This window comes from Lagenorhynchus albirostris, chromosome 5, assembly GCF_949774975.1.
Source record: "Lagenorhynchus albirostris chromosome 5, mLagAlb1.1, whole genome shotgun sequence".
Lineage (NCBI taxonomy): Eukaryota > Metazoa > Chordata > Mammalia > Artiodactyla > Delphinidae > Lagenorhynchus > Lagenorhynchus albirostris.
Window position 1 is genome coordinate 31,394,199 of NC_083099.1, and position 27,621 is coordinate 31,421,819.

A 27,621-nucleotide genomic window follows, 5' to 3' on the forward strand; every position below is an offset into this window, starting at 1 on the left:
TTACACACGACTGACTATCATTTGGGGAAAAGTGGAATGTATTGGTAAACAACAGTAAACCTTGATCTAGGACACTGAGTTTCAATCCCAGCTCTACCACTTCCCAACTGTGTGGCCTTATCCAAGTGCCTGCATGTCTCTGAACCTCCATTTCCAAATCCTGTGAAATCACGATAATAGTTGATACCACTCAACTATCCCCTGAGCCTGCGAGGATCCTGTTGGGCATGGGTTCTAATCGGGTCCTTTTGAAGACCCTGCCACCACGAGAGCCTTGATAGCCAAGCCCCAAAGCTGAACATCCAACCCACCTGCTCACCAGAGGGTAGAGTGGGTCTGTGGGGAGGGGACCAGCAGGCTGCAGGATGTGAGCCTGCTCCACTTTCAGGCTTCTGTAACCAGGGATATGCATGATCGCCCTGACCTCAATCTTTCTCTGTGAATTATGGAGAGTTCTCTGAAAATGAGGCATGTGCAAAAAAGTTCCACAAGGCTCCCCACCCTCCCCTCATTTCATCCTTCCCAACTTAATAAGGACCATGGTTTATTAGCTGTTCCCTTCCAGCTCGCCTTGTCCTGTGCCTGCACACGTGAGACTAAAAATACCCATGTCTCCTATTGGAGGCTCTGCCCAGGAACAGGAAGGGCTGGAGCCCGCACTGACACTGAAAACCGGCTCCCTTGTGCCCCCTGGGATCTAGGCCACTGGGCCTGTCCCGCTTGGGGCAGATGGGCACCAGCTTCCTCCCGACAGTCCCCAGGGATCCCCAGTAATGATCAAAAGGCTGTTCTGACTTCATGTGTGTGTGTGTGTGTGTGTGTGTGTGTTTTAAAATTTATTTATTATTTATTTTTGGCTGTGTTGGGTCTTCATTTCTGTGCGAGGGCTTTCTCTAGTTGTGGCAAGCGGGGGCCGCTCTTCATCGCGGTGCGCGGGCCCCTCACTATCGCGGCCTCTCTTGTTGCAGAGCACAGGCTCCAGACGCGCAGGCTCTGTAGTTGTGGCTCATGGGCCCAGTTGCTCCGCGGCATGTGGGATCTTCCCAGACCAGGGCTCGAACCCGTGTCCCCTGCATTGGCAGGCAGACTCTCAACCACTGCGCCACCAGGGAAACCCTTCGTGTGTGTTTTTGTTCAGATACTCCAAAGCCATTTTCTGGGAGTCTCCTCACCACCCCGTCAGACAGCCTCCCACCATGAGGCACGAGGGCTCTTCCCCAGGGGACACGCGTGACCAGGAGCACAGCTCTGGGCCCCGCAAGTGGCCCACCCAAGTCTTAGCCTGCTCCCGGAAAAGACATCTGTGCCCTTTCTATTAAAACACACAGGATGGCAAGTGTGTGAGCACTGGGCCCATCTAGAAGCCAGAGTTGGTACACTGGTGAAACCGTGTGAACAGATTTCTTGCTCCTTGTTTCTCTGCCAATAAAACAGACAAAAGGCGTCAGCCCAGCCTTGGGTTAGAGCGAGGACGACATGAGTTCACAGAAGTAAAAATGCAGAATTCTGCACAGAAGTAGGTGACGGCAGGTGGACGAACTTTGAAGCAGGAAGTAGGTGTGAGGACGCCTTGCTTCCATCAGAGAGAGAAGCAGATCGAGGAACATGTAAGGGACATTTCAATAGCTCGGCAATAAACACTTGGTGAAGCTGAAGGGGTAATCTCTCCATGGGCTTTCATGTGCCACTGGATACCTCTCTTGGCATGGCCTGAGATATTTTGGAAGTGATGATGAAAGACAAATTGATTTTCATCATATCCATCCACAGGAAAAGGCCAAGAACTCCAGCGAGTATAAAGACTCCAAAATTTAAACTACCTGGAACTTGGATGTGATTCTTCCCACAGGTGCATCTCATCATATGCAAGAAAGGGGGTCGGAATGAGCCATGGACAGAAAAATAGGTACTGGTGATGAGGGTGTCATGGGCAGAAATACTGACAGGGAACGGCTGACAGGCCATCGGGGAGGGACATACCAGAAAGGTTGAGAACGGAAACCGTGTTTAACAGAAATGTCACAGCTCTGGCTCCCGGCTGCGGTGAGGTGGGGCGGCTGCGTGGGACTGAACAACACTGTCAGAACCAAACTCTCCCCAGATCCGTGCTCCAGATGGTTCTGCCAGGAGCGGGGGAGGCACTTTTAGAGCTGCTTGTCCTCATTTCACCTTCTTCTCCTCCATCCCCTGAAGGTCCGAGGGATACACAGAAGAGCAAGTGCTACCAGTCTCTGGACGGCTGGTACCTCTCTCAGCTAAAGGGAGAGGTCTTGCTGGCTGGGAACACTCATTCCACCCCATTTGATTCAAACATTTATCGAGCGCCTCTTGTGTGCGAGACACATAGGAGGCCCAGGAAGGGGGACTCAGGAATGAGGAAGACCATGAGTTGGTCCTCAAAGACCTTATCGTGATCCCAGCGTGGCCATGACCTCACCATAGACTTTGCTATGAAATAGGAAAGCTCTAGGTAGTTTGGAAGAGTATTCATTTTTCAAACTGATATTTAAATGTTTGTGCCATTCCAGTAGGAAAAAGGAACTAAGGATTCAAACTATTTAAAGTTTAATGATTTAACACACACACACCCACACACGTAAATTTATGTAAAAAATATTGTTCAATCTCAGTGGTAAGTTTAAAATGAAAATTAGAAAGAGTTACCATGTATCAATTATATTATGACAAATGTTCACACAATGACAGTATTCACTACTTGTGACGGTCTACAGGGAGTTGGACGTACACAGCTAGTGAGATTGTAAACAGGCATGATTTCTTTGGAAAGTGATTGGACATTATATCTATCTCAAGCCTTAAAATAGTCATAACCTTTGACTCAAGTAATTCCACTACCTGGAATCTACTTCTAAAGAAATAATCAGAAATGTGGTCAAAGGTATAAGCACACAGATATTTATCAACATATTATTTATAAAAGTGGAAAATGCAAAACAAACTAAAAGTTCAACAACAAGAAAATAGAAAAATGGATTGAGGTACATCGGTATAGTGGGTGATGAAGCAGCCTTTTAAATTAGGTTTTGAATACCTTTCAGTAAACTATTCACTACCTGTGTTGAGACTAAAAAAATCACGAGACCAAGCTCTATATGATGTGATCCCAGTTTTATTTTTTAAATAAGTATATACACATATATATGTGTGTATATATGCACACACATTTATTATATATGTTGTAATAATTATATGTTGTAGTTGAAGGAAATGCTAAACAACAAAATGTTTAAAAGTGATTATCCCTGGATGATGAGATTGGGTGATTTTATTTTCTTCCCTATATAACGTTTGCATTTCAATAATGAGCATGAGTTTGGCAGGACGGCTTGTTTCACAGACCCCTCTAGGGAGCCCTGCTGGGGGTGGTCCCACCCTCACCCTGAACGGTCACCTGTGTCTGAGGGTTGAGCTGGGTCTGCCCTCCAGCTGGAGTGGAGGCCCCTCGTGTCACCTGCCTGCTCCACCAGCGCCTGGAGCCTGCCTGTGCTCCTGCCTGCTCTGAGCCCAGCTCCCCACCTCACCTGGGCAGTTCGCACCACACTCCCAGACGCCCCTTCATCACACAGCCCAAGTGTGGTGTCTGACGATCTTTTCACACCAGCATCCCCTTACCCAGCAGCCTCTCCAGAAGCCCAGCCCACAGTATGTACCCTCAGGCCTCGCCCTCGTGAACATTCCCTGCTCTCCCTTCCCTGCTGACAACATCCATCACGGCTCAGGGTGGCAACAGGAGCCCCACTCACTGCAGGCCTCCCCTCACGCTGACCCCCTGCTGCTCTTGGGCTCCCCTCTGAGCTCTCCTCCCTGTACTGCGGCAAAAACCAGACCACCCTGCTTTCACTTCCTGAAACGTGTCATCTTCTCTCTCACCTCCAGCACTCTCCCTGCCCCCACCCTCTCCCCCACAGGCTGTTCCTCAGCCTGGAAAGTCCTCGCCCTTCTGGGGCTCTTCCGACTCATTCACCACCAAGGACACTGTCTGGATGTCCGCCCCACCTCATAGCCTTTCTGGACCCTCCTCTTTAGGAGGACAGGTACCGCCTCCCTGAGCGCTTACTGTGTCATTTCATCATGATGGCACTGCCCACAGTAGGGTCTCAAGAACAAGTTGCAGCCGGTGCCAGGAAGCATCCTCAAGACAAACCCAGCAGAAATAGCAAGGCTTCTTTACAGATTAACCATCCTCTCTGCAGCACACCTCCTAATGATTCTGCAAATGGCAGAACTCTGCCTCCCTCTCCATCCCTCACAGCTCCTAAAGGCTGCTGAATGTTCCCGACCACCAATATTTGTCTATTGCCACTGCCACCAGTTCTCACCCACCGAGATGACACAGAGCCTAAGAAATCTGTCCCCAAAGGCCCAACTCAGGGCTTGAGCTCAGAGAATTTTCCCAGGAACCTCAACAGATGTCTTGGGCTCCTGGCTCAAGGTGTGTTCCTTATGACCATTGAAAGCATCTCCCCTGCAGGCTGACGGCTGTTCTTCCCCTCGGCTGGGACGCTAGGCATCTCAAAAGCATGTGATGGTCTCAGGGGGCGGGGGGTGGTTCAGCACATGAGCTTCGGGGTCATACAGGGTATGGTGTCTAGGGTTAGGGCACCAGTGCTATGTATGAGACACTGTGGGACCTTGTATAGGTCTCCTTAGGTCCCTGAGTCTCAGTTTTCTCATCCATAAAATGGAGATAATACAGAGGCACATCCCATTGAATGCACACCGTGTTCACAGAGCATAGGTGGGGGGGGATGGGGGGAGGGAAGAAGAGCTGTGCTGAGCCACACTCTGCTGCACAGATCTGAAGTCAGTTGTGCAAGAAGTGGATTCTGTGGCTCACTGAGTTTCTCTGCAATGGCAGAACAGCGACAGAGGACAGTGACACAGGAGGGAAGGCAACTTCCTGCTCCAGGAGGGGTTCAAGGATGCCTCCAGTTTCTTTTGTCCACCCTCCCCAACTGTGGAACCACATCCATGAGAACCTCCTCAGACCAGGACAGACAGGGGTCTGACCAGAATACAGGAAACCACCATAGCTTTAACTAAGCTATCGCTAAGCACTTTATCTCAACTCCCTCACCCATTTGACAGATGAGGGAAACTGAAGCTCAGAGAGGTTAAGTACATTGCCCAAGGTCACCCCGCTAGGAGGGAATCTGGAAGCATACATCTTCCTGGCATAACTGCTTCAGTGGGAATTGACAGGTTTTGTAAATTTGATGAGTGTGGGACCAGAGTTGGGATAATCTTCCAAGTCCTGTTAACTATCGGGATGGATCCAAAGAGAGGCACCACAGAGAGCTGGCATTCTCTAGGACTTGCAGGAACTAGGGTGCCCAGGAAGGCTTCAGGGTGGAGGTGAGGTCTCATGTCAGGCCTTGAAGGATGGCTAGACCGTGCTTGCCAGGGACGTCTAAAAAGTCTTCCAGGAAGAAGTGAAAGCAATAACAAAGACTCAGAAGTAGAAGCCAGCCAAGCCAGCCTGGTCATGACTCCAGGAGAAGCCCACAACAGCTGTGAAAAAGGTTTCAGGGTAAGATGTCTGGTCCCCCGTGTAACTGTTTGCCCCTCTCAGGGGAAGCGAGAGTGTTAAGGGGCGGGGACCCGGTCTGCTGCCCTTCCCCGAGTCGCCCCCCTCTCTGTGCACCCCTTCCCCACTGCACCAATGGAGAAAAGCGTGTTGTGTCTACAGATTGCCGGCTAAGAGCCTTCCGTGGGTTGGCTTGCCTATTAGGTCTCTATAGAAAAGGGGAAAACTTGCCTCTTGGAATCTCTAGAAAAGTAAGAGTTAGGACTGGTGGTCCCTGAGGAACTACTATTTCTGAGGAAAAACAATAATGTGAGTCAGAACACAACCCCTTCTGGCAAGGGCGAGCCTCCTCCCATCAACCACCCCCCACCGCCAAAATAGCAAAGTGGGCTCGGGGCTCAGAACCACTCAATTGACAAATCCCCCCTTCAAGCAAAGGGGTGAAAGCAATGTGGGTGACAGCTGGATGTGTCTGGGTATTAGATGTGACAGGGGATAAAGGAGACAATACAGCCATATGACTGCTCTTTGTCTCTCGGTGTCCTGAAATTTCCAAGTCATTGTGATTAAAATAATTAAAGTTCTGCCCTAACATGGAGATATCCCCCGGCTTGTCAGATCCTCAGACGAGGGTGTAGATTAATTAGCTGGGTCAGAATACTGAGGTCCTTGAATCCCGTGTTGTTCAGGATGGTGGCAGGATAGAGGGGCTATTAGGGGGTGCAGAGCAAAGCCTGGCAGCAGAAAGGCCAGATGTGCTCGGGGAGCAGTGGGCATGGCTGTGGCTGCAGCGTGTGTGAGTTGGCAGCGAAAGAGGAAGACATGGGTCTGTAGAAGGAGGCTGGACTAGGGTGTGAATCATAGGCTGAGCGTCTGTTCTCTGTCCCGCTGGTTGTAGGAACAACTGGAGAGGGATTTTAAGCAGAGGGATAGATCCTCTGACGGGTACCTCGTAGCCTCGGTCTTCAGTCCTGCTCCCCCTTCCCTTTCCTGATACACCCACATGCCCTCGCCCACATCACCTTCCCCGTGGTGTCTCCCTCTCAGCCCGGAACCGATGAGGCTCTAGATGAGGGTATGGGTCACTGGAGGCCGGGGATGGGGGAGGGTGGGGGTGAGGAAAGCATCTCTTCTTTCTGCTCATGCTTCTGGCAGGCCCAAAGACTGAGGGCTGTGGGTGGGAGCCTCTCCAGAGTGGGTCCAGGTTCTGGGCAGCATCAGGATCCAGGAGCGGCAGCATCTCCCAAAGCAGTCAAGGCAACGTGGCCTCTATATTTACGGGTTTTTTCCAAAGCAGTGTTCTGACTGCATTTTTGCCCCCCAAGAAACATACGTCAACAACTGGAGTTGTTCTGGGTTGTCACAACTGGGAAGTGGGTGCTCCTGGCACCTAGTTAGGTAGAAGCCAGGGGTGCTGCTAAATATCCTACAGTGCACAGGACGTCCCCCTACAGCAAAGAGCTCTCTGGCCTCAAATGTCCATAGTGCCGTGGGGGAGAAGCCGTGCCCCAAAGATCTGTTTTCAAGTACTCTGGAAAGGCAGGGGGTCCCAGACCATCTTCCTGGAGCTCAGGCTAGCACCACCACCCTCCCCCCTGCCCCAGGTCATCATCCCCTCCTCCAAAGGCAGCTATGGAAGGTACGCCATGGTGAGCGAGTTCCTAAAATGACACTCCCAGCAGGGGAGTAAGCATGGGGGATGGAACGCAAATGTCTGCTGAGGGGGCTTCAGCTCCCTGCCCTCCCCACGCAGCCCCATTCAGGTGCTGCACAGGAGCTTCTGTTGGGATCCGCACCCTCAAAGGACTTAGCCCCAGTGGTGAGGTGATGCTAGGAACAGAGAGCTGCCTGGACAATCTCCAAGACCCCAGCAGCTTCAGATATTGAATAATCCATAGTTCTTACTTCCCTAGTCATCTAGAGAGCAAGGCTTAGCCAGCCTCCCAGCCCTGCGTGTGTGTGTGTGTGTGTGTGTGTGTGTGTGTGTGTACATGCCCACATGCAGACAGGACAGGGAAGGACAGGGCTTGCTGCATGAAGAAACTGACTTGCAAGTCATCATCTTTACTGGTCCTGCACTCAGCTCTCTCAGGACTCCAGTCAACACTGCCAGAAGCCAGTGACCGCTCCTTTCATCGGATGCCCGGTGGGCAATGGGGCGGCGGTGATACAATGGGGTGGCGGTCTTTACATGCGACTAAACTGTGAGCCACAGTCAGCGAGGAAAGATCTTCAGAGTCTGAGAGTTCAGCTTTGTGACCCCCAGCTCCATCACTGACTTGTCACTTCACCTGTCCCTTTCCTCGCCCTTAGAATCAGGTAAGAATGACAGGTACCACTTGAAGACCACTTACAATGCACCAGGCACCTCACATGCATGTCACTGTTACAGCAGGACCTGCATTATGCCCATGATACGAGTGACAAAATGAGGGGAAGTGGCTTGTCCAAGGTCACAGGGGTAGCAAGTGTGGAACCCAGGCCTGTGCCATACGGTCTGCCTTCAAGAGGTAGCGGGAGGTCTCAGCGGCCACGCTGCAAGGTAGGGTCACCTAACTCCACAGCAAGGAGGGTCCCAGAGCAAAAGGTCTCCACGCCCACGGTATTTCTTAACAGTGGAAGCTCAAGTTAAGGGACTGACCCCAGCCCGGTAGGCCCGCGGTGCCACGGGCTGCCAAGCAGATGCGCTGTAAACACTCCTGAGTCCCAGAGCCAAAGGCTCTGCTGCCGCTGGCTGGGCAGGCCAGGCCTCACTAAAAATAGACGGGCCCTCAGGTCCAGCTCCCTGGCTGCCAACCGAGGCAGGCCGCTCCCTACACCCAGCCTCCTCCCCTCCCTCTCCCCCTTCCCCAGCGGGCTAGGGCCAGGCTTCTAGAAGGTACAGAGATGTTAAGACTTTCACTTCAGACCAGGCAGGGCTGTTAGGCTGACTCCCGGTGGGCAAGTTCCAAGTTCTGATGGGGCCATAATGGGGGAGGGGTGTCCTGACCCCAACGCCCCACACACCTCCCTCTGAGGAAGGGAGCTGTCAACCTCCAAGCCCACCCGGGGAGGCAGTGGAGCCCAGGCCAAAACTTGGCCAATTTCTCCACATTTTGGAATTGAATCCGGGGCCCCCTTGCCGTTTCTCTTTCCCTGCACTGATTCTCCCTGTTGACAGCACTGTACAATTTCTCTATTTGCCGCGGCTTTCGGAGATCTGCTGCTGGCCATCTCAGGAAGGCCCGGGGGAGCGCGGGATGGGGCAGCGCCCGGCCGGCAGGGGCGGGAGACAGGGGGCGCGGGGAGGGAGGCTCCGGAGAGCGGCCGGACGGGAATTTCCTTTCAAAGGTGACTTAGAACCTCTTCATTAGGGTAGCGCCCTCCCGGGCGGGCCCTAATGGCGAGTTTGGCAGAGTCAGCGAAACGCGGCGCGGCTGCCGGGCGGCGAGGAGCGCCCTCTCCCGCACCCTCGCCGTCTCCCGCGCCGGGCAGCGGCGCGTACGAGCCATTTGCAGCTCAGGCAGCCTCGCGAGCGGCCGCCGCGCACGGGCCGGAGCTGGCTGCACCATGGAGCTGAAGAAGGACAGCAACGCCGTATCCATCGACATGCTGCTGATCGTGCACTCGGAGAAGCGGCACGCCGCACAGGGCGCGCACTCGGACCGCCAGGCGGACCCGGGCGCGCCTCCGCAGCGCAGAGGAGGTAATGCGCCCCCAGGCAGGGCCCCGGCCTCCAGCCCCTGGACCTCCTCACCCCAGGGCCCGCCTGTTGGGGGGGCGCGCTACGCGCCCCCCCGAAAGGGGTCCCCGAGGCCGACCCGCTCCCCAAGGCTGGCTGCGCCTCCGCGCTGCGCCTCTGGCATCCCGTGGCAACGCGCAGCTCCGCGATTGCCCCAGTTGACACCCCGTGCAGGCCTGCCGTGCTTCCGTCACCCCCGGGAGCAGGTTTCCTCCTGGTCACTCTTTGAAGGGTGCAGATCAGGTTGGAAGATGCCCTGGAGGAAAGGGACCTCGGGCCTGACTCCTGCGTGCCCGAGGCCGCATTGCAGGGCACAGGGGACGCAGGGGGATTCGTGTGCTGAGTCAACTTTGAGGTGGGACCCTCCCTTGGTGTCCTTGCACAGTTCATGGCCTCACTGTCCCCTTTCTTGAGCCCTCTCCCAGCCTCCTACAGCAGAAGGCATGCCAGGTGTAGAAGGCACACAAGCTTGGGTAGGCTTAGACTTGAAATCTGCTCTCCCCACTTAGGCTTCTCTGTTGATTCTACTTGTCCTACAGACTTTCTGGGGAAGAGTAGACTGGTAAAATAAAGCGACTTTTCATAGATTGTGGAAAGCAGGGCTCTGGCCTCTGTACTCTCCAGAGAACAGGACACAACGTGAAGAGAGTAGAGATGGAGAACAATGGCGGTTAAATCAGCCCCTCATACATCTGGGAACCCCCTGGTCCCGAGTCCCTGAGGAAGCCCTCAGGAGCCCTTGAGGAGGCTGGTGTGAGGGCGCACTAGACGCACTGTGTCCTGGTTTTTTGGGAGCGAAGCTTCACAGCCCTCAAGGTAAAATGACCTGCCTCCTGTCTCCCTTCCAGCTCCAGAGCTCCTTGAAGGTGGTCCCCAGTTCTTCTGTCCCCACAGCCCCTATGCACATTGAACGTGCACCTTCCACCTACCCTGCTGAAGCAACGGTGCCGTGGGTGGCTTTGCCCCCCACCAGCCCCACAAGCTGCAGCTGCCCCATAGCTCCTGGTGACCTCCTGGGGAGGCAGACAGGGGAAAGAATGGAGATTCTGGAGAGCTGAGAATGTTGGCAGGTGCCCCAGTCTCCCGAGGGATTTGGGGCCCAGGAGTTATTTGGGTTAGTTGGTTCTTTAGTTCTCAGAGCTGCCCCTGGGAGAAGGGGAGATGGCCCGCGCAGGGGTATTTGTAATGAGGAAATTGGCAGAGGCCGTTGACCTTCCTTGATAGAAATGTGGCTGCCCCTACTGCACGGACTGCGGTCCAGAAGGCCAGAGGCCCCCCACGAGGTGCAGCTCCAGGTTAGCGCATGAGTCCCCTCCTCCCTCTCTCCTTCTGATCACATCTCTCCGAAAGGCTCTGACACTAGAAAGAGAGGGCAGAGAACACAGAGAAGGCCCAGAGATGCCAGAGATCGGGGCTGCTCAGAGAAGTGTCCAGCACCCGGCATAAAACCTACATGAGGCCAGACCAATGCACTTCACACTCATGACCGTGACTCAGGGAAAGAAAACCGCTGTTTGCTGAGCCCTCTCTGCTGAAATTTTTCTCCAGATATTTTCCTGACAGACATTTCTCCCAGGCGTTATGGCAGCGGAGAGACCCGTGTCACTTACTGATGATCAGACAGCTCTGCACCAGAGCAGGGAAGACGGAGCATGCATGACCTCCAAGGCCCGCTGGGCAGCAGTAATGTCCAGGAGACCGCTGGCTAAGCCAGCCTGCGGGCCCACTCCTTGGGACAAGCTAAGGAGGGGAAATGCTGGACAAGACCAGCTTGTTCCAAGGCCTCCTGTTAGTGCACAGAGATCCAAAACCCACCCCTCTCCCACTTCCAGGCGTCTCCTCCAGTCTCCTCCCCGCTCCAGGCCCCCGGCTGGACAGGGAATCTTCCCCGGCTCTGCAAAGGAGGGCCTGAGCTCTGCTTTGAGAAAAGAGCAAAGCTTGGTTACTCTCACATGCAGAGGACTGAGTAAGGGTGTGACCAGGTGGCTTTCTGTTGTGTCCCTGTGGCAGAAAAGAGTCAGAGGGACAAGGGGGCAGGGAGCGTGTGCACTGGGAATTTGGGCTGCAAGTCAGCAGATACTCCCTCCCCTTTCTTGCAGGGCCCTAGCATTTCCCCAGCAGTTTCCTTAGAGCCGCACTTCTCCAAAACATGCCTAGAAGCCCTCAACTCCTATTGTATATTCCCCTGGCCATGGAGGAGGTAGCCTAAAGCTGCCACACCAGGTCTGAAAAAGCTTCAACGTGTTAGGTTTTATCCCCAAAGTGGATGGAATGTGTGCATTCCACTCCCCAAGTGTCGGTGAAGGTTCTGAGTGGTAAGGCCCAGACACTGACTATGGAGGGCTCTGCGGAAAAGAAGGGTGTCAAGAAAGGCCTGGGGGCGCTCAGAGTGGTGCAAAGGGTTGGAGACCCAGACTGGAGGCTGAGCTTCCAGGAACGCGACCATAAGCTGTGCAGAATGGCTGGTTTGGTGAGGAAGCCTCCGCTGCCACCAAGGAGCCCTAGACGCTCCTTCTGCGCCAGGAACTTGAAATTATTGCAGCAGCTTGCGCTGCCAGAACGCTTGCCAGTTCTGTGCCAGGAACTCGACCTTGCAGCCATCACTTCCAACCACCACCAGAGAGAGAGAGAGAGAGAGAGAGAGAGAGCGGTTCCATTCGCTTCCCTGTTGCCTCACTAGGTCCCAAGACAGAATGGGACACAGGTTCATATCAGTGGATGCCTCGGCCACACAGGTCCATGCTCTAGCTGCAAGGGAGGCTGGGAGAGCAGGCAACCATCACGTTCAGTTCCCATAAGGATCCATCAGTTTCCATCTTTGCCCACCCGCCACCCACATCAAGACTCTAAAAGTGGGAGATTCACCACATACAGAAGTAGGCAGGAAAAATGAATGGCAAATGTCTTTACAATAATGCTTCCATATTTATGCAGTGGAAATGTGGGAGTGACAAAGGGACACCTCTATTGTGAAAATTCTCCCTGAATGATCCTGATAACCAACCCGCCACCCTTGGAAACTACCGTGGTAATATTTTTTTAATGTTTTGAACGTGGAGGTTTGCATTCATTCCTTCAAGTACACTTCATTCGTGGGCAGCCTCCCTCGGATCCCGGGAGAGCCAAGCTCCACCAGCCCCGCTTTAGCCCAGATCAGTTTGCAACTGGTGCATCACACACTTGACCTGAGTCTCCCCACCACAGAGAGCCTCACGCCAGTCCTTGTTACTTCACAGGGCTTCAAGGTGTTGGAAACGGAATCCGGAGATGGCAGAAATTAGAAAGAAATGACCTACATGGTAAATTCTCTCATTTTCATTTTGTTTTCTTTTCGATCTCTGGAATTCAACATACTGAAAAATGCCTGGAAGCATTGGGTTTCACTTGCTTGAGGACTAGTCTAGACATCTAACCACTCAGACAGTGGCTGCTTGTGATGCAGCCAGGCCTCTGGGGGCACTGTGACCCTGGAAAATTTTCCTTGGCAACAGGTCCACCAATTTCCTGGAGGGTGTGCGGGGAGGCAGGCGGAGCGATGCTATAACCCTGAGCACCCACTTGTTCGCTGACTGAGCTATAAAGAACTTGGCATCATATGGGATGGTGGGTTTGGGTGTGTTCCCATGGGAGGTGGGGCTTCCCAGGTCATGCATCCCATGCATCTTGGGGAACCCATCTTTTGAAAATATTTCTGAACAGAGAAGAGAGCAGCCTGCCTCGGGAGATGCCACTCAAGGGTTCTGTGGCTCCTGGCCTGGGATCCCGAATACAATAAGAAGAAATCAGCTTCCAAAGCCTCTTTATGGTGCCAGGTGTCTTTCCCCCTGCAGGCCCAGAATTTCTCTGACCAGGCCATGCATGAACCGTTATACTGGGCCTTATTCTGTGCCCTTATTGTGAGGTTTGTAAGCCCGGCCTCCAGGAACAAACACTGTGGAATTGCACTGTGGGCATGTGAGAATTCCAGTAAGAATCAGACCTCCATTCCCTGAGCCCCAGTAGGGGATTCAGTCAGATTCCGACTGTGTGAGCCCCAGGATTGGATGACTGACTCATCAAATGCCAGTAGGAAGGGATCCACGCCCCCATGACCCTCCACAAATGGGGAAACAGGACCCCAATTGAACAAAACAGAGCACCTATGCTCTGCCATCCTTCTGACAGTAACAAAAGGGGAGGATGAAATTCTAAAAGTAAGTTCATGCATTCATTCCCTCAGTAAAGGTCGACAGTGATTACTTTGTGCCGGGAAGGGTTCTAATTGTTGGAGATGGAACAGTGAATGGGACAGTCGGGAGTGCCTGCCCTCCTGGGGCCATGTTAGAATGATTGCATCGTAATGCCATTCACCACAGCCGAGTCTCAGCACCCTGGAGATGAAGAGCTTGCCTGTGTCCCCTGCACTGTGCATGGAGATAACTTATCCTCAAGACACCCCCCCCACCAGGGACCACCCTCTGAGTCCTGGCTGATGGGCATGCATGGGTGGGATGGCTTCCTAAACCTTGATACGGGGCCATCAGATGGTAGACGCACCAGTTCCAGCTCTACCTAAGCAGACGCCAAGGTTAGCTTAACTGTGCTGTGGGCTTTTGAGAATTACAGTAAGAATCAGACCTCCAGACACCTGACAGCCACAGAAGCACATAGCAGCCCGTGCAGGGAGGCGTGCTCGGCCAGTGTGCGGGTGGGTGGAGGGCAGGCGGGCCACGTGGGAGGAAAGAGACACTGCGTCTGTGCTTGTTGCAGCTCTTACTTGGCCTGAGTTGTTGGAAATTCATCTTATGGCTTCTCGGGCATGTTATTAATGTTATCAGTCCTCAGGAGAGGATTGAAATATACTGAATTCATCCTCTTTTTACCGTCTTCGGGGTTCCTGGTTTGGGGGAAGTTTAGTGGAAAAATATAACAAAACACAAAGAGACGTGATAACTCTTACAAGACTCTTCCTTAAGACATGAAGTGGGTCTTAGTACAATGTACCAGCCGATAAAGAGAATGATTATAGTTCTTGCAATACCACCCAAGAACTGAGAGTTTCAGGTAAGTGCAGGGCTGGAGAGAGGCCGCACAGAGGCCTTGAGCCTGGGAAAGATGATGGTTCCACCACTCCACCAACATAACGCAATTTAAAATTTACTAAGTCAAAGTTTATTTATTCTTTCGAGTGGCATGCTTGCATCCGTACAGAGGTTAAAATTCCAGCTTCTTTCTGTGTTTTCTGATGGTGAGGTCCTGGGTACATACTTGCCTTGCTGGTGCCCAAGGCACCCAGCCCTGGTAACTGGATGGCTTTCATCTGAGAAGGAAGCAGCTGATGGCTTGTGCTTGGTGGAGTGTGCACAAATGTGGCTGAACGTGGGGTTGGTCCAAAAGGGCACATGTCCCCCCTCTTTCTGCACTGTGCACTCTTTGGGCTGGGGCGTTGGCAGGGTGGGGGGAGCCCGAGTACTCCAAACTTTTCCAAGCAGCAGGTGTTTGGGCTGAGCCACCAGCTTGCTCGGCAACGGGCTTCCCCTGCTGTGATTGGCTGCTTTCCTTGGTCCTGGCCGAAGTCTGCCTAGCAGCACAGGGACTAACGCCCCATAGCTACAGGGAAACCAACTGTGCAACCCTGACTATAAATAGCCCACAGCAGCTATGCCAGCCAATCATCCTCCTTGAGGATTCCCTTCCCAGATCCTATTTCTTCCATCAGCCAGCAGAGCAGGGATGCGGCCAGCTGTGCCCGCAGGAGGCAGCTGCCCTGTCCTCGCCTGGGTCTGGCCTGGAGCTCCTGCCCAGCATACTGCATCACCCTGGGTTGGCACACACAGCGGTCCTGGCCCTTGGCCAACCAACCGACCTCAGCCGGGTGGGGGCTAAGGGTCCTGGCTGGGCCTGCTTATAGAGAAGGCTGGAGAGGATGTGCTTCCCAGCCAGGAGGATCGCACGTCCAGCCCAGCTCAGTGACCCACCCACCCATCCACCCTGACTGGCTTCTGCCTGAGCCCAGGCATGGGAAACGCTGAGTGACAGATCTGGTTGGGTACACAAGGGATGTCATATGAATGGAACCAGGTCAGGCCAGTGCCCCTGAGTGCTTGCACCAGGTCCAGGCACAGGTGCCAGTGGTCACTTCCAGTGACAGGCCCAACAGCCTTTCTGCAGCCCAGTGGGAGACCAGGGGAGAAGATGGCAGGCCAGGGTGGTAGTGGCCCTTCCCCCACCCCTCTGAAGCAGAGGTTCAAGGGCAAGACCAGGCCACCACAGCAGCTGTAACGGGAAAGATGGAGGGAAGGCGGTGCTTCGTGTAGGAGGGGCAGATAAGCCTGTGGGTTCCCCCTCCATGGCCTATGGCAGCAGCTGAGCATCTCTCCACAGCAGCCTGGCTCCACTAGGCTCTGAGGACAGCTCTGTGTCCCGGGACATGAATATCGCCAGTGCATGGAGAGCATTCACCCTGCAGAACAGGTGCCCTGCAAATGTCTGTGAAACAACAAAACTGCAAGCACCCCAGCTCCTAGGCTACAGTAGGCGGCAGGGTACCCACACCCCCCCATTCCTCTCAGAGGGAGGCAGGAGGCTGGAGACTTGGGTTCAAGTCCCGCGTCTCACCTGGCTGTGGGGTCTTTGGCAAAGTTAACCAGTCGAAGCTTCAGGCCCGTAATCAGGATAGGAGCCTCCCTGGCTGTTCCAAAGAAAGGTGTGGAGATCAGCGGGGCAACCCTCTGCACCTTGGGAACTGGGCCCGGCTGCAGCAAAGTCAGGAGCTGTGGTCACTTAGCCCACGGGAGGCGTCCCCAGCTTCTCTAGAAAAACCCAGCCTCTGCCGACACCTGCCGAGAGCGTGAGGCTGTGCGTACACGGGCTCCCGGTCACTTGCCTGTGTTCAGGTGTGTGACTCTGCTGATTCACACGTGTTTAGACCACGCCTGGCAGCTCTCTCCTCTGCCTGGGGAAAAATCCACCCCACCGTGGGCCCAGTGGTCACTGCAGTTCCCTCTGTCTTCCTTAAATAGGAAACCTGGTGGAGAAGCAGCATGCCCAGCAGACCCAGGTCATCACCTCCTACGACAACCAAGGTAAGGTTCCGCCACTGCCTGTGACCTCTCCCCCAGCTCCTGTGTGCCCGGATCCACTGTTCTGGCCAGAGACAGCAGGTGCAGAGCCCAGACCGTGGGGAGCAGGGGCCTCTCTGTCCTGGGGATGCTGGAGCACCCTTCTCCTCTCCCACATGCCATGGAAAACAGTGAGAGGCTGCATGTGTCGTGGAACAGAGAAGCAAAGTCCTCGGGCTCCAGCATGCACTGCTGTCATCATCACCACCCTGTTGTCATCACGATACCTCACATTTGCTGAGTGCCAGCTTCATGGCAGGCACCCTGCCAGACCACGTACATGGTCATTCTCATGTGGGTTATGCCTCACAGCAGTCGTATTTGATCGGTGCTCTTACTATCTTCATCTCGCAGATGAGTGAGCTGAGGCTTAGAAAGGTTTTCTTTCGTCCAAGATCACATGGCCAGCAAGAGTCAGAGCGGGAGCCGCCTGACCCCCTCCCTGCCCCCCGGCCCCACCCACCCCCCAACCACCACCAGGGCCTCAGCTGTTACACTTCTCACAGCTCTGCTTCTCGTAGAAACTGGCCTCCCCCTACTGGCTCGCCGTGTGCAAGCCTTCCCTCCCACTGAGTCACAGCAGTTCCCTGGCCTCTCCTCCCGAGGCTGAGCCTTCCAGGCCCTTCCACCCAGGGACAAGTTTAACTCAGCAATGGGGAGTGAGAGAGCCCTTCCTCAAGAATCCTCACTTTGCCAGGACGGGTCCTGGGGGCTCAGGGAGGGCAGGCAAGGGCAGCCCCGTGCGGACTCTGCAGGTGACTGGATCTGAGAGCACGGCGGGGTAGAGACGGGATGGCTCCACAGCTACAGCTGGAGGAGAGGCCAGGTTAGAGACCTCCACTCCCCCCCCGACTAACCTCCCCTCCTGCTACCCCAGTTTTTCTGCTCAGGGCCTGGTGCCTGAGAGCTCTCGTAGACTCAGCCCCAAGATGTCACCACTGGTGCTCTCAGCACTGATGTCCTAATCTATAAGGGTTACGTCCAGGGTGCAGTGTGGAAGGAGGATGCCCTGGAGGATTCGGAGGTCCTCGGGGAATCGCTGTCTGAGACACTGGCTAACCCACCATCCCCAGGGAAAGGCACTGGCAGGTAGTGAGGAAGGGCCTGTCAGCTCAAGTTCCCAGCAGGAGGTGGCCAGCTGTCCTTGCAATCTAGGTCAGTATCCATTTAGGGCAGAATTCCTGGGACTATGGCTGCAGGACAAACCCAGGCCCCCTGCTTCTCTGAAATGGACCTAGCAGCACAGCTCACCCCAAATAAGAGTAAGTGATACCTCACTAGAGTGAGAGTGGATTAGCAACCACTTCTCTCGCTTAGTTCTGGCCACATCCCTGATGGGGTCATGGTGTTATTCCTGTTTACAGAGGAGGAGTCGGAGACTGGGGATGCTGCAGTCCCCCAGCGGGGTGCTCCTGTCAGACCTGTGGGGTGGGACTAGTGGGATGGGGCCTGCCACTCTCCAGAGCCTCACCTGCCACACCATACCCTGGCTCTCATGGGCCATTCACGTGCCACCTCCCAGTATCTGAGGCTTCCAGAGGGCAGGAAGGAGGGTCGCCTTGGCATCCAACAAACAGGAGAGGGTCCATTGTAGGTTGGGATAGGATGGGCCGCCCCAGGTCTTAAGGGAGCCAGGACCACAGCGAGGGAGAGGCTGCCCTGCTCTGGGGCTGAGCCAGAGTCCACGCTGACGCTGATCCGTCCATTCCACAAAAAGCAGCTCTGGGTGCCGGCACTGGGGATCCATCAGAGAACACAACAGACAAAGGCTCCTGTCCCCGCGGAGCTGACACCTAGCGAGGGAGACAGATGACCCTAACAAGGAAAATGCAAGGTGTCAGATAAGGCTGGGGGAGAAAATAAAGCAGGAAGGGGGATGGGGGGTGCACATGGGTGTGTATTAGTTTCCTACAGCTGCTGTAACACATTGTCACAAACTTGGTAGCTTAACACAGATGTATTCTCTTTAACAGTTCTGAGACTACAAGTCCCAAGTCAGCCTCACTGGGCTAATCAGTCTCTCGGCTGGCAGGCAGGTTCCTTTCCTTTTGGAGGCTCTGGGTAAGAACCTTTTCCTTGACTCTGCCGGCTTCTAGAGGCTGCTGGCACTCGCCAACTTGTAGCTGCGTCACTCCAATCTCCACTTCCACTATCACGTTGCCTTCTCTCCGTAAAGTAGATACAGTCCCCTCTGTTTTATAAGAATCCTGGTGATGACATTGGGCCCACCCGGATAATCCAGGATTGCCTTCCTATCCCGAGACCCTTAAGCGAATCACATCTGCAGAGTCCCCTTTGCCATATAAGGTAACTTTCACAGGTTCCAGAATTAGGACATGGATAGCTTTAAGGGCCATCATGCAGCTACTACAGGGAATGATTTAAAATAGAGTGATTGAGAAAGGCCTCCCTGGGAAGGTGACATCTGAGTAAGGGAGGCGGTGGAGCAGCGGGTCATGCGGCCTCTGGGTAAGAGCTCCCAGCAGAGGGACACCGGGTGTGGTAACTTCATGCGACAGGTGACAGAAAGATCACTGGAATCTTGGATCTTCGTGCGGAAGAGGGCTTCGGAGGATTCATCTGCAATGGGTGTGTGCGTTGAATGAGAGGGGAACGATCACAGGACCCCAGTGACCTCAGGCCCCGAAAGTTATTCGTGACGAATCAGATTTGGGTTGAGGCCTCATCCTTCCAGGTCACCCACCCTCATCCCCACGCAGACACTCTGTGCCTTCTTGGATCACGCGTGCACTAAGCTCCAACTGCTGTGTTTCCAGACTTGTGACATCCCTGTCGAGCTCCATTCTGCAGAAAGAATCATGAATGGCCCTGGGTTTTCAAGAGCCCAGTGGAAGCCAGGGTCAGTCAGGGCTGCAGGAGATGCCCTTCATCACCCCCTGACGGGTGCCCCTGAGGTCTTGGCCCTGAGCTCTGCACACTGTCTGTCATCCCACGACCAGAGCCACCGCAGTACCCGGTGCGGGATCTACAGAGATGGACCGTCCCGGGTCATCATTCAGCTCACTGTTCCTGGGATGTCAGAGCTTACGCTTCCGGCACTAAAGCTGACTGCCATACTCTGGGTAGAAACCTCTGTTGAACACCCAGCCAGGGGCTGTTTAAGGGTCATTTTTTTAATAATTACAAATGCTTTAGCTGAGGGTTTCTGACTCTCAGCTACTGCAGGAAGAAATTCCAAGGCAGAGGATCCAGGTTGTAAAGGCGGCAGGCAGCCAGTTACGGGGAGCATTAAGGACCACCTTAAGTCAATGATGGCAAACATCTGACGTGAATCCTGCAGCCTCCACACACTGATATACACCCACGTGTGTGTGTGTGCACTCACACACACACATTCACATACACACGCACATACCTGACAATCTTTGCTAATTGATAAGCGCTCCAGGCAACTACTTCCAATCAGTCAGAGTTAATGAACAACACGAAATCTGTTTGCCATCTCTGCATTAGGAATTCTGAGCAAATTAGGCCTTTAGACACAGCCTGATTCAAAGCCGCAGAGACCTGGAGATAAGCTCTCGCGTGGGAGGACTCTCCTGACGGGGTAGAAGGCAGGCCCAGGGCAGCAGGCCAGTGGACGGGCTTGGGCTTGCCTGCTGCATCTCCACATCTGCGAGGGTGGGGAGACGGAAGCAGAGCCCGTAGCATCTGGGAAAAGGGCCTGGGAACCACTTCTCAGATGTAGCAGAAAATAATCGCTAATACACTTTTACTAAGACAGCCAAAGTTTCAGCTTCAGAAAATGCTGTTTGGGTGACAACTGGTAGAAGTGGGGAGGGGTGCCATGAGAGAGCCAGCCAGGTGACCCAAAATCCCAGGAAGGGGCTGCTTTGGGTTTAGATGTGACTAAGATTAGTGTCATGGTATCTGACTGCACTTAGGGTTTAGATCTCACTTTAAATGGTGCTCCAATAATGCTCCACTCTTTATCATTGGCCAAATTAATTTTTTTCCATAAATTAAGAGTCCTATTTGATACAGGAATGTTGTAGTCAGCAAACTCTTAGCACTTCACACCTTTAGGAAGCACGGGTACTGTGACCCTGCTCACCAGGGGACAGCATGCCCAGACCCAGGCCTGTGTAGAGCAGAGAAGCCTCCCGGAAGGGCTCTTACACAGCGGTGAATGAGAGCGGGAATCACACTCCCACACCCATCAGGGAGGCAGGGAGGGGAGCGATAATCAGCAGCGCCACTTTGGGACAGAGCCAGGAGTGGGCCTCAGGAGGATGCTGGGCGTCAGAGGGGAGAGAGAAGAGGCAGTGCAGGAAGCAGGAAGGGATGAGAAACAGTGATGGGTGGAGCTTCCGGCCAGGGCGAGTTCCCAGCGTGAGACCACCCCGGAAGGGCTTAAAGAGTATTTTGTTTTTCGGCTTGCTCATTCTCTGACAGAGCGACGTGGCTGGATTGGAGTGGTTGGAAGTACCCAGACGTTAGGAGAAGTTTGGGGAAGAGGTTTGTTGTTGAGCCCTAAACCAACAGGTGGGTCAGTTTTGCAGCTTCCCTCCACTTCTGGAGATCGTTGCAGCTCAGCATTTCCCAGATTTTGTTTGATAAAATAGTACTGGGTCCAGTAGACTTCTGCAGGACTTCTCAGAGCATTGTGTGTTGCGAACTACAAAAGGGGAGAAAGTGGGCATTTTTCTCACAAGGAATCTGGCAGCCAAGTACAGCTTGGCACCCACTTTGAAAACTGACTCCGAGTGTCTCTGGGGGAGAAAGTGCAAAGGCAGAGGTGAGCAGGCTGTGCCTCGTGCCTCGTGCCTCGTGGGAAGACACACAGGCAGAGTTGGCTGCCCATGGCGATGGTACCCGATCCTGTGACCAGACCTGAATGATGCTTTGAACTCTGAAATGCTTAACGTCTTGTCAAATCGCAGGCTGATGTTCTTTGACAGTGAATGTGCTAGAAACTACACTCAAAATGAATATTAACCCCTTTAAAGTAATCCCTCGGGAGGCCACATTGTATCTTTTAAAATTGTTTGAGAATTACCCTCTTTGGCAGGCAGAGCAAGTTCATGAGCTACACAGGAAAGTCAGTATTGTTATTCTGTGAAAACACATTTAACAGGCAAAGGGTTAGTAAAAAGAGCTCTTACAAAATCAACAGGGAAAAATTAACGCATCAATAGGCAAATAGGTGATTCATTAAATAAGATTTAATATGGCAAATAAGTATATGAAAAATACTACACTGAAAATTAAAGAAATACACAAAAACAATGAGATGTCATTGTTCATTGATAAAAATGTAAAGGATTAATAACAATCAAATGTCAGTGAGTGTATTGGTACTCTATTTTTACATTACCAACCACCCCAAGACTCAGTGGCTTAAAACAATTACCAGCTTACAAGTGTACAGGTTGGCTGGATATTCTCGTCTGAGTCACACCTGGCTGATTGCAGGTCCTGGCTGGGCTCGTTCATGTGTGTGGTCAGTTGGAGGGTTGGCTGGAGAGCAGCTGGTCTAGGGTGGCCTCACCTGAGATGGCTCTGCTCTGTCCATGTGGTCTGTCATCCTCCAGGAGGCTAGCCTGGGTGCAGTCACCTGGCAGTTGTGGCTGGAATCCCAAGAATGGAAGTGGCAGCGGCAAAGGCTCTAGGCCTAGGCTCGGAGCTTGCACAGCGTCACTTCTACCACATGCTAACTGGCCAGATCACATCATTAGGCTGGGCCAGATGTGATGGAAGGAATAAAAGACCTCTTCTTAGGAAGAAGTACAAAGTAGTGTGGCCAATTTTGCCATCAAACACGGCAAGGATGAGCAAAGTAGGCATTCTCTTGCACTGTTGAGAGGATCGTAAACTTAAAATCATTCATGTGAAAAGTTTGCCAGTATCTAACAAAAGCCTTAAAAATCTCCATACCTTTTGATCCATGTTTAAGAATGTATTTGAAGGAATTGATGTGAAGAGTGTGTAAAGCAGTGTGTATCAGAACGTTCATCACATCACTGTTTAAATAGCAGAACATACGGGAAATGTTAACTATCCAACGAAAAGGGATTGCTTATAATGATTATAAACCATTTGTAGAACAGAGTATTATGCAGCCATTTAAAATGATGACTTGTGAAGATGACTTTATATTCACTGACATGTAAAGACTTAAGTGAGGAAAGCAGGATACAAAAAGCATGTTTATTGTAATCCTGCTTTTCAGGGTCACCTTCTATTTTTACATCTTTCTGTATCATACAAGTTTTTGTTTTGTTTTCATTCTGCTTTGACTTTGGGGTTTGGTTGGTATTTTAAAATTTTTATCTTCATTTAAACTAGCATACAGTAAAATTGGATTTTTCTGGTGTGGAGTTCTATGAGTTTTAACACATGCACAGATTCACGTCACCACCACCACAATCAGAATACAGGGAAGTTCTGTCACCCCAAAAAGTCTCTTGTGCAGACTCTTTGTAGTCACATCCTCCCATCATTCATTCCTGAGAGAATTGTTGAGAAGTACAGCTTGATATAGATGTACCACAAAGTGTTTATCCATTCACCCATCGAAGGACATTTAGGTTGTTTCCAGTTTGGGGTGATTATGAATAGAACTTCTATAAACATTTGTGTATATGTCTTTGTGTGAACATGAGTTTTCATTTCTCTGGGATGAAAGCCCAAAAGTGTAATTGTTGAGTCATATGTTAAGTACATGTTTTGTTTTATAAGGAACTGCCAAACTGCGGTATCATTTTACAATCCCACCTGCATATACTTGTCAGCATATAGTATTGCCACTATTTTTTTTATTATTGGTCTTCTAATAGGTGTGATATCTCATTCTGCTTTCAATTTGCATTTTCCTAATGGCTAATCATGTTGAACAACAACAAGATGTTGAACATCTTATTTGGTGATATATCTATTCTTTTACCCATTTTCTAATCGGATTGTCCTTGCACTTTTGTAAAAAATCAATTTGCCATATTTGCGTGGGTCTATTTCTTAACGCTGTTATGTTCCATTGAGCTATGTATCTATTCCTTTGCCAATATCACACTGTTGTGATTACTCTAGCTTTTTTTTTTTTTTTTTTTTTTTTTGCGGTACGCGGGCCTCTCACTGTTGTGGTCTCTCCCATTGCGGAGCACAGGCTCTGGACGCGCAGGCTCAGCGGCCATGGCTCACGGGCCCAGCCGCTCCGGGGCATGTGGGATCTTCCCGGACCAGGGCACGAACCCGTGTCCCCTGCATCAGCAGGCGGACTCTCAACCACTGCGCCACCAGGGAAGCCCTGCTCTAGCTTTATAGTACATCTTTTATTCTTTTTAAGTGATTTTAATTAATTTATTTATTTTTGGCTGCATTGGGTCTTCATTGCTGCACACCGGCTTTCGCTAGTTGCGGCGAGCAGGGGCTACTCTTCGTTGTGGCGCGCAGGCTTCTCATTGCAGTGGCTTCTCTTGTTGCGGAGCACAGGCTCTAGGCACGCAGGCTTCAGTAGTTGTGGCACATGGACTCAGTAGTTGTGGCTCGCGGGCTCCAGAGAACAGGCTCAGCAGTTGTGGTGCACGGGCTTAGTTGCTCCGTGGCGTGTGGAATCTTCCCAGACCAGGGATCAAACCCATGTCCCCTGCATCGGCAGGCGGATTCTCATCCACTTTGCCACCAGAGGAGTCCTATAGTACATTTTAAAATCAGCTGGAGTCATGTTAATTTTTTTTCAAAATTAGTTTGGTTATTCTAGTTGCTGTACCTTTCCATTTAAATTTTAGAATCATCTTGCCTATATGTACCATCTATAAAATTCCTGCAAGGAGTTTGATTGAAATTGCATTAAATCTATAGATAAATTTAGGGAGAATTGCCAACTTGACAATATTGAGACTTCCAGTTCAGAACATGATATGTTTCCCCACTTATTTAAGTCTTCTTTAATTTGTGTGATCATATGCTTTAGCTTTCAGCCTAGAGTTCCTGCACTTCTTTTTAGATTTATACTTAAGTATTTCATTTTTAGAGATATGAGAAATAGTAATTTTAAATTCAATTTCTAATCACTTATTGCCAATACAAATATAATTGATTTTGGGGTGCTGACCTTGTATCCTGTGACCATGCTAAACTTACTTTTTAGTTCTAGGAAATTCTTTTGTAGATTATTTGGGATTTTTCTTTGTAGACAGACATGTCATCTGTGAATAGAAGACTTTTATTTCTTCCTTTCTGATCTATATGACTTTTATTTCTTTCTCTTGTCCTGTTTCACTGAGTAGGACTTTCAGTACAGTGTTTATTAGGAACAGTAAGAGTGGCCATCCATGCCTTATTCCCAATCCTAGAGGGAGAGCATTCCAGTTTTCACTAGTAAATATGCTCTTAGCTCTGAGTTTTTGGTAGATGCCCTTTTTTCGGATTAAGAAGTTCCCTTCTATTCCTAGCTTCTTGGGAGATTTTGTTGAATGGATGTTAAATTTTGTCAAATGCTTTTTCTGCATCAGTTTATATGATCATGTAGGTTTTCTTCTTTAGCCTGCTAATATGGTGAATTACATTCATTGATTTTCAAATATTGAATTAGCCTTGCATTCCCAAAGTAAACCACACTTGGTTGTGGTATGTTATTCTTTTACTATGTTGCTGGATTTTATTTTTCTAATATTTTGTTGAGGATTTTTATGTTTATGTCCATAAGGGATATTGGTCTGTAATATTCTTTTCTTATACTGTCCTTGTCTGGTTTTGGTATCATAAAAGGATATAAATTATTCGATACTCTTCTGTTTTCTGAAGGATCTTGTGAAAAATTGTCATTGGTGTTATTTCTTTTTAAGTTTTGTTAGAACTTGCCAGTGAAACCATCTGGGTCTGGTTTTTGTTTGCTTGTTTGTTTTTGGAAAATTTTGAACTACAAATTTAGTTTTAAAAATACATATAGGAAAATTCAGGTTATCTACTCATTGGGTGAGTTTTGGTAGTTTGTAACTTTCAAGGAATTGGTTCACTTCATTTTAGTTGCCGAATTTCTCTTCATAGAGTTATGTGTACTATTCCCTTATTATTATTTTAATATATACGGGGTCTGTAGTGATATCACTCATTTCATTTCTGATATTGGTGTCTTGATTCCTGATTTGTGTCTTACCTCTTTTTTATTTGGCCACTCTGGTTAGTTTTATCTATTTTACTGATCTTTTCAAAGAACCAGCTCTTGGTTTTGTTGATTATTCTATAATTATTTCTTCAAATATTTTTTTTTTCTGCACCACACTATTTCTCCTCTCTTTCTGGGATCTCAGTGACATGAACATTAGATCTTCAGGCATTGTCACACAAGTTCCTGAGGCTCTGTTCACTGTTTCTCTCTGTTTTTCCTTAATAATTCCTATTGATCTATGTTCAAGTTCACTGACTCTTTCCTTTGTCATCTCTATTTTGCTATTGAGCATATCCAGATAATTTTTTAAACAACTATAGTTTTCAGTTCTAAAATTTTTATTTCTTTCTTCTTTATGTCTTCTACATTTTTCTGATACTCTGTATCTTTCCATTTATTTTAAACTATTTGCCCTCACTTTTCAGAGCATGGTTATCATGGCTCTTTCAAAGTCTTTGTCTGATAATTCCAAAATCTGTGTCATCATGGGGTTAGCATCTGTTGATTTTCTTTTCCTTTTTAAGTTGATATTTTCTAGGGTTTCTCTATACTGAGTAATTTGGGATTGTAGCCTTTGCAATGCTATACAGATCTGCCCTGCACATGCACCACCCAGCAGCCAGTCTGGGCATTGGTCTACCCCCTAGTTTAGTTCTCAAAGACTGTGATATGATGCTTAGGATGAGATCAAAGCTTGCACAACATGAATGAGGTCCATCCATGAAGAGGTGACCACAGGAGTTCATCCATAACTTTATGGAATTGCTTTCTTGAGCTCCCTCCTCTTTATGACCCACTTCCCAGTCCTCTGGCCCCAAAACTGCGGTTTTAGTTTCCCCACTCTTCTGGGTAGTTCTCACAATTCTGCCTGCATCTGGAACCAATCAGCAGAGAACAAAGAGAAAAAAAATCAATGAGTATTTTCTCCCACACTCTTGGGAATCATAGCTTCACTGGTACCTCCCCTCAAAGTCTTAGGTGCCTGCCGGGCCACCAAACTCACTGCTGCACTGATACCAGCAGAACTTCCCTGGGGGCTGAGTCAGGAGATAATGGAAAAAAGGGGTAAAAAAACAACAGGGGATTTCCCACACTCTGAGTCTTAGAGTTTCCCTTTCTCACTCCACAGGCCAAAAGAAAGGGCTTCTCTTAGAGCACTTTTTCTCTGCATCCATTGTGCACTGCTGGGTTTGGGGCTGCCTTTGAGTCCAGTCTAGGTAATACAATTGGGGGTGGGGAATGGTCAACTCTGCCAATTTGATGATGCTTTAAATTCTAATCTTCTTTCCCAATTTGCCTATCATTTACTTTGCGGAGTCCTCAAAGAGTTAGCCCATGCATTCTTTCCAATGCCTACAGTTGCATTCGGTGGGAGAGACAAGGTAGAATTTGTTTACTCCATCTTGCCCAGATCTGGAAACTGTCTGCTTATTTCTTGTTTTTTGGTTTTGTAAACAAAAATTATTTGCATATTCAAAAAAGCTCTAAAATCAATTGTGTTTTATTGATCAAACATCTGTCATGAGACGTTGCACCCTTTCCTGGCAGCGTCTGGCTGAGAATATCACCCCCTATTCCTCTGCAGGGACACAGCTGACTGTGGAGGTCCACCCTCAGGATACCATGCCCCAGCTGCTCAAGAAGTTCTCCTTGGCTAAACGTACGTACGTACAGGGCTACTCATGTGTGAAGGGCTGGCAGGGAGGATTGAGGGTAGCTGGAAGGGCCAGAGCCCAGCCTGGACACCTTCTTGGTGAAGGAGAGGAGTGACCTGGGCCTACACACCGGGAAGAGGCAGAGACACGACAGCTTCATCCTGGGCACTCTCTTCTCCACACTCAACAACCCCTGTTCTTAAGTCTCTGCCATTAGGTGTGGGTAACACAAGGCATTTAGCTAAAGATGAATTTCATCACAAGAGTGCTGTTGTTTTTAGACACCATTTATTGACTGCCTAAAAAGTGGCATGCGCAGTGCTAAGCACTGTACACTCAATGAGTTTTTAACTCTTTGATATGCACCAGTATTATCCCCACCTTGTAGATCAGCAAAGGCTCAGAGAGGTGAAATAGCTGCCAGTCACCCAGTTAGGAAGCGGATCAGAACCCAGGTCCTAATGAAG

At 50.7% G+C, this 27,621-nt stretch overlaps 1 protein-coding gene across 2 annotated transcripts in view; it reads left to right on the forward strand.

Moving 5' to 3' along the window:
• The first annotated feature begins 8,886 nt into the window (after positions 1-8,886).
• KY (kyphoscoliosis peptidase) overlaps positions 8,887-27,621 on the forward strand; it is a 49,829-nt gene continuing 31,094 nt past the window's right edge. Inside the window, exons 1-4 of one of the 2 annotated variants that reach the window (XM_060149801.1) lie at positions 8,888-9,233; positions 12,506-12,568; positions 16,271-16,333; positions 27,085-27,159. In XM_060149801.1, the coding sequence (XP_060005784.1) occupies positions 9,098-9,233; positions 12,506-12,568; positions 16,271-16,333; positions 27,085-27,159 (337 nt within the window). In that variant the 5' untranslated portion in view covers positions 8,888-9,097. Of the gene's footprint in view, positions 9,234-12,505; positions 12,569-16,270; positions 16,334-27,084; positions 27,160-27,621 lie in introns of both variants that reach the window. The other variant, XM_060149802.1, reaches the window with a different exon arrangement.